General features: G+C 54.6%; 1 protein-coding gene across 1 annotated transcript in view; it reads left to right on the top strand.

Moving 5' to 3' along the window:
- The first annotated feature begins 5301 nt into the window (after positions 1–5301).
- Positions 5302–6853, top strand: part of TCHH (trichohyalin) — an 11372-nt gene continuing 9820 nt past the window's right edge. Inside the window, exons 1-2 of the mRNA XM_027909620.1 lie at positions 5302–5439; positions 6062–6829. Of these exons, the coding sequence (XP_027765421.1) occupies positions 5302–5439; positions 6062–6829 (906 nt within the window). The remainder of the gene's footprint in view (positions 5440–6061; positions 6830–6853) is intronic.

Here is a 6853-nt window from a genome sequence, read left to right as displayed (position 1 = left end):
GGGATGCCATGGAGGTGAGGATCGAACCCCCCAGCTGCTGGGGGTGGGAAAAAAACCTCCCCTGGGGAAGGCACAGGTGCCCTCAAAGCCTGTTCTGTCTCCTTACAGAACCCCCAGGACCCCGAAAGCATCCAGAAGGTTCTGTGCTTCCTGGGCGATGGGAACGACTGCGGGGTCGGCCTCAGGGAGTTGCTCAGCCTGGTTTTCCACGTGGCCAAGGCTTGTTATAAACCCCTGGAGCAGCAGCAGGAGATGGGAGATGGTGAAGGGCTGGCAGGAGAGGGGGAGAAGCTGCTGTGGCCACACACAGAGCAGAGAGAATCCCACAACCAGCAGGTCCCCCAGCGTGGTGTGGAAAATCAGGACCAGGACACGGAGATTCAGGACCAGAACATCGAGATCCAGCACCAGGACACCCATCAAAGCCAGCAGGGTGAGACAGCAGAGCAGGAAACCCAACAGATCCAGGAGGGTGAGACAGCAGAGCAGGACCAGGACACCCCTCAGGGTGATGGTGCTGAAGCACCAGAAGGGGATCCAGAGAAGGGGGAGATCCTGGAAGCTGCAACCCCAGAGCGGGACAGAAATACCTGTGAGGATGAAGAGGCGACCAAAGAGGACCCAAAAACCCACCAGGCTCCAGAAAATGAGGGGCCAGGAGAGGATTCAACCCACCATGAGGGCCCAGAACCCGAACCAGCAAAGCAGGACCCGAATCCTCCCCCTGAGACACAAGGAAAAGACCCCCAAAAGACCCAGGTCTGTGAGGCCCCTTGGAAAGACCCCAACCCTGGGCAGGATGCCAAGGCCCAGGGAACACTCTGGGGCCCGGATGGCCATCAAATCCCTGAATCCAAGGGGCTGGAGACGGAGCAGAGCGAGGCACAACAGCTACAAGGGCAACCCGTGCTGGAGCAGCAGCTCCTGCAGCCTCTGTACCAGTGGCCACCAGAGCAGTGAGGGCTGGGACGAGCCCAGGCTGCTCCCCCCTGCCAGGAGGTCCAGTTTGTCCAGTCCCACCCTGTTTTGGGTTTTTTTTTTTTTTCCCACTTCTATTTGTCATTTCTTGCCTAATTCCTTCTCAACCTTGGGCTTCTCAGCCACTTGTGCCCAGCTGGGCACGATCCAAGGCCTCCCCTCTGCCCCCTGTGTGAGCAAAGCAATAAAACCAAAAGACAAAATCTCCCCCATTTCCTGGTGTGTTTTTATGCAAGATGTGTCTTCAGGGGGGAGGGAGAATTGGGAGTTGGGGGGGGTTGGCACCACAGCAGGTTCCTCAGAGCTCCCCCCCCACACTCACTCCAGGGGTTTTTCCCTGGAGAATAAAGAGCTGGGAGGGATTTGTGCCGTGAAACCTCACCTGTTAAATAAGCCCCAGAGAGAGGAGTAGGGGAGGAAGATCAGAAATCCCTGTTAGCTGTGGAAGTCTGAGAGAGGAGGAGTGGAGATGGGTCGGAGAGAGGAAAAATGGGATGATCCGGGCACGTCCAGCAAGTTGGGAGGGCAAGAGATGAGAAGCTGGCACAGGAACTGATCTCACCCTCAGTTTGGGGCACTTTTCCAGGCAGGCACGTAGGAATGTGGGTGACTGTGAGGGGGTGGGGAAGTCAGGGGGGTTTATTAGGGGGTGCTGGACCACCAGGCGGGCCCCAGGACTGCGGATCCCGCACGGAGGGATCCCACAGCAGATGAAGATGCTCAAACCTGTTTTTCCCCCCCGCTGCAATCTTTCACTTGTGACCTATCAGAGGCATCAGCACGTGGTAAATCCCCCACAGCTCCTTGCTCTGTGGTCGGTGACCAGCAGCACCCACAGCCCCAGCTGGGAAATCCAACGTCATCCCCCCCACCACCCCCCGAGACACCCCCCAATTTCACAAGTTGCTGGGCCCTGAATCAGAAAAACCCCACGTTTCAAAACACAAACATCAGCAGAACGAGGTGGTTTTTTTCAGGTGCTGAAGTCAAAATTCAATGGATCAGCCCCCTCCAAGTGCACTGGTTTGCTCCGCTTGCTGATTAAATATCTGAGCAGTGATAAGTTGCGAGGCACCTCGTGCTGTGTGGGGACACACAGAGGGAGAGTCAAGGATTAAACCATCACCCAAAACCCACCTGCAGCTCGGACATTCCCCGCAGCTGTTCATTTTCCAGAAAACTCCCGGTTTTTTCTCTTGTAAAATGGGTCTCAGTAAAATACCAACAAATAAATAATCGACATTTATATAAATAAATATCAATAACTAGTCAAAATTATATAAATAAATATAAAAAAATTAAATAATTGCATAACTCCATAATTGCAGCGTCAATAAATATCAATAAGTAATAAATATCAATAAATAATAAATAATTTTAAAAATTAATAATAAATAAATAAATTTCCTGGCCTTTCCCAGTTCAGGAAAGCCCCAAGCCCCTCCCTCACCTGCTCCCCACATCCCTTCGGATGCAGCCCAGGACTGGGATGGTTTCTGCTCCAGTTGAGCCAGAAAAGCATCTCTGGGGAAAAACCAAACAAGAAAAAGGGAGGTTTTGGCGCTGCCAGAACGTGCTTCCCAACTCGTTTCCTCGGCCTGGGAACGGCAGGAAATCCCAAGGAAATTGAGCCAACACGAGGGAGCGTTTCCCTCCGTGGATCCAGCCCCTGCAGGGGGATTACAGACTGTTACAGGACACCCAAACCACACTGTAATGCCCTCATTTTAATAATCACCCCCCAATCCACCATAAAATTACAGTTTCCCAAGGGTGTTATTATCCCGCAGGTGGGGCGTAATTTGCACGAGCGTAATTTAAAAAAAAAAAAAAAGCCCAAAAATGAAGGCTGGTCAGGGACAACCCTCCGTATGAGTGTCCCCGAGGTGTCACCAGCACTAATTAATTAGGCCCCTACACCCAGGATGATCTTAGTTTACAGATGGGCGAGATGAGCCACTCGCCCAAGAGCTGCGTGACGAGCAAACGTCCCCGTCACGCTTGTCAAGGCATCAAAACCACCCTCAAAAAAAAAAAACCCAAATCAGGGGCCCAGGTGGCACCTTCTCGGTGCCTTTCTGCTCAGAGTGAAGAGAGGGATGGTTTGGTCTCTAATTAATTTACTGTTTAAAGATTAAATTAAAAAAAAGAAAAGAAAAAAAAAAAAAGAAAAAAAGAAGGTTGGGGAGGTAATTACGGCGAGAGCTGCCCGAGGGCGGCCAGGGGAAGACTGGACACGGATCGGCCTCTCAGCAGAGAGGTTCCTGCTTTTATTTTTAATTAAAGAGCAAGCAAAGTTGCCAGGAAAGTTGCCCGTGGAAGGCAGTTCAATAGGAATGGGTTCATCACCGTTTTCCTCGGTGAAAAGTCGTCGCTTACTCGACTGACCTTTTTCTTCTCCAAAAATTCCTGTTCTGTTTGGGGTTGGGGGTTTCTCCTCCCCGATAAAAACCTGCGTAACGTGACAAAGAGGCTCTCTGAGAAGAAGAAACCAAGAATAAAACGTTCTACAAGGACGTCCCACGAGCCAAAATTGGGAGGATTTGGGGCTCTCACCGAATTTCACCTTTTTGTAGAGCTTAGGTCTTCCAGCAGGTGTTCCTGCCCGCTGCAGGGGGTTGGAATGAGATGGTCTTTGAGGTCCAACCGTTGTAGGATTCCTCAGTCCTTCTGCGACTAAAACCAGACCCAAACTCCACCAACCTCAGCTCAAGGTGCCCACCAAAAATCACCTCTGGTATCGTGGCACCAAACTCACGGGTCACAAACACCTCAACTGGCCCAAATCTGCCCATCTCGGGGTCTGTTACCACCGGCTCACCCTCAGATTCCCACCCCTGGCACCGAAATATTCACCTGCATTTTTGATGATCGTGGGCACATTATAAATTCCCACCTGGGCAAACACACACTTAGGTTAAAACAGCCCCTCCTTCAGTGCAAGGAGGTGCTTTGTAGCCTCTCCAGGTTCCATAAAATCTGAAATCCGGGCGGCCCATAAAGCAGCTTTGCAGCCCCGGCCGAGGCGGAACCGGCCGGTGCCTGAATTGCCACACGTGGCAACTGCTATTTCGGGGCTAAAATGATAGGGAAGGGGGATGATAAGTCAAATAACCCGTTTGAGGACGTGAAGGCGCAGCTGGGCTTGGCCAAAGATGAATCAGGACAATGTCCACAAAGGGTGGCTCCTCTCCAGAGCTTCCAGCAGGGACCCTATAAAAGCACCCGGGTCCTGCCCTCGTCCGCACGGCTCCACAGGAATCCCACTCGCTCCCGCTGCTGCTTTGGGTGAGTTGCTGCTTCTGAAACGTTCCTCTGGCTTGGGTAAGGACCTGTTTCTTTCTCTGGGATTCGTGTTGGGCGCCCAAGTCGTTCCCGAGGCCGAGTTTTGGGAGGTTTTGCCGTGTTTCTCTCCAGTGAATTGTTGGGTTTGGGGTTTTTTTTTTGGGGGGGGATGCCTTCTTTCTGCCTCTGTAAAGGGAAAACGGGAGAGGTTCAACGACTCCCATTGGTCTGGAGTCGGATCCCAGCTGGAATGAACACAAATCACTTGTTTCCCACGTCCCAAACCCCCAGGATTTCGGATGCAGAGGGTGCACATGCGCCTGTGCACGTTCCAGGGAGACACAGCACTTAGATCTTAGCCCTGATGTTCCCTGATAGGAGGTTTGGGGATCCTGGGAGCAGGGAGGAAGGAAGGAGGTGGCTTTGGAGGTTTCCAAGGCACAGCTTTTGAGGTCTCTGTCCCACATAGATCTTGTCTCTGGGCCGTGCCAGGGCTGGGTTAAACATCCTCTAAGCAGTATCTGTGCCAGGCACGTCCTGGAAGCATCACAAGGATGTGGAGCTGCTGGAGCGAGTCCAGAGGAGGCCAAGGAGGTTCTCCAAGGGCTGGAGAGCCCCTGCTCTGGAGACAGGCTGGGAGCACTGGGGGTGTTCACCCTGGAGATGAGAAGGCTCCAAGGAGAGACCTTGGAGACCTTCCAGGTGTCCCTGCCCATGGCAAGGGGCCTGGACGAGATGGTCTTTTAAGTCCAAGCCAAACCATTCCCTGATTGCTCTGATAACCACCCGGAGCAGGGGCAGGTTTTTGGGGCATCTCTTGAGTCACCATCCCCAGCTCCCTCCCTGCCCTCCACAAACACATCCTGCCACCCCCTGTCAGGCGTCACTCAAACACGTCAGGAGGGAAAGTCGGAGGACACTCCCCATCCCACTAAAACCCCCGAGCCCCGGAATTCCTTCCCACTGCTCCGGTGACGCAGAGTCTCCCACCCTTTGATCTTCTCCTTTCCTTCCAGGCTCGCTCGAATCTGCAGGAAGATGTCCCGCTTCTTAGACAGCATTTCCACCATCATCAGCGTCTTCCACAAGCAGGCCCAGGACGATGGGGGCTCCTCCACCCTCAGCAGGAGCAGGATGAAGGAATTCATCCAGAGGGAGTTTGCAGATGCCCTCGTTGTGAGTGTTGCTGCAAAGGGAGGGTTTGAGTGCGAAATCTCCTTCTGGAGAGGGGATGGTTGTTGTGGAAGAGGGGTGGGGAGGCTTCAGCCAGAGGGGAGCTGTGGTTGGGTTCCTTTGCACTGGGAGAAGGGGCTGGAGAAGCTCCTGAGGGAGTTGGGGGGGGCTCATCCTGGAGAAAAGGAGGCTCAGGGGGGACCTTCTGGCTCTCTGGAATTCCCTGACAGGAGGGGGGAGCCAGGGGGATCGGGCTCTGCTCCCAGGGAACAGGGACAGGAGGAGAGGGAATGGCCCCAAGCTGTGCCAGGGGAGGGTCCGGTTGGGCATGAGGAGGAATTTGTTGCTGGAAAGGGTGGTCAGGCCTTGGCAGCGGCTGCCCAGGGAGGTGGGGGAGTCCCCACTCCCTGGAGGTGCCCAAGGAAGGCCTGGCTGTGGCACTGAGTGAGTGACAAGGTGGGGATGGGGCACAGGGTGGATCAGATAACCTTGCGGACCTTTTCCAACCCGTTGCTGAACTTTAAACATGAAGGTGTGAGGGGTGGAAGGAGAAAAGGTTGTGACTGCTCCAGTTTTGCATTTCTCTGCCAAATCCCTTGGTCATTTCCCTGTGTTTTCCCTGCAGAGGCCGCACGACCCTCAGACAATCGAGAAGATCCTGCAGTTCCTGGAGTGGGATGGCGACGGGGACATCGATTTTAACGAGTTCCTCCTCTTGGTGTTCAGGGTGGCCAAGTGCTGCTACTGCTACCTGCCCAGGGCGCCGTACCTGGTGCAGAGAACAAAGCTCACAGCCGGCGGCAAGACACTCCGAGAGCCCGAAATTCGGAACAGAGGGAGCCGCCGGCAGCTCCAGGGGGAGGAGCAGAGCTGTGAGAGGAACCGCCCCTGCGAGCCAGAGCTGCAACGAGACCCCAGGGTCAGCGAGCTTGAAACACCCGAGGAAACAAGGAGGGATCAGCAGCTCAGGGGTGGCAGAGCCCAGGAAGGTGAGCTGGGAGTGCTGGTGGGAGAGAGGGAAGAACGGGAGGGCTCCCGGCGGGAAGAAGTGGCAGACGTGCGGATTCGCAGCCGGAGCTCCGAAGCTCGACCGCGGCCCGACCGGTGGAGTGGCCGTGGGCCACAGGAGCCAGAAGGACCAGCCTGTGATGAAAGAAACCAGAGGCCACGGGGAGCAGATGGAGGAAGTGACAACCGGCCACGCCGATCTGGATTGCTCAGAGAAGAGAGAAGCCGCTACCACCAACAGGAGCTGGAACAAAGGGCGCTGGAACGGAGCAGCCACCGGGAACGTGGGGAGTGCCTGGACTTGAGACACCCACATCAGTCATACATCGAGGAACCGCTAGACCTTGACCTCAGGGGCCGTGATAGGGCTGAGCCAGAGGAACGTGTCCGTGAACAAAGAGCAAACCAG

This window comes from Empidonax traillii, unplaced genomic scaffold (assembly GCF_003031625.1).
Source record: "Empidonax traillii isolate 1590-97213 ecotype Southwest subspecies unplaced genomic scaffold, ASM303162v1 scaffold2265:size82072, whole genome shotgun sequence".
Taxonomy (NCBI): domain Eukaryota; kingdom Metazoa; phylum Chordata; class Aves; order Passeriformes; family Tyrannidae; genus Empidonax; species Empidonax traillii.
The sequence above is the reverse complement of the archived record's forward strand: the minus strand, read 5'-3'. Positions and strand labels throughout refer to the sequence as shown.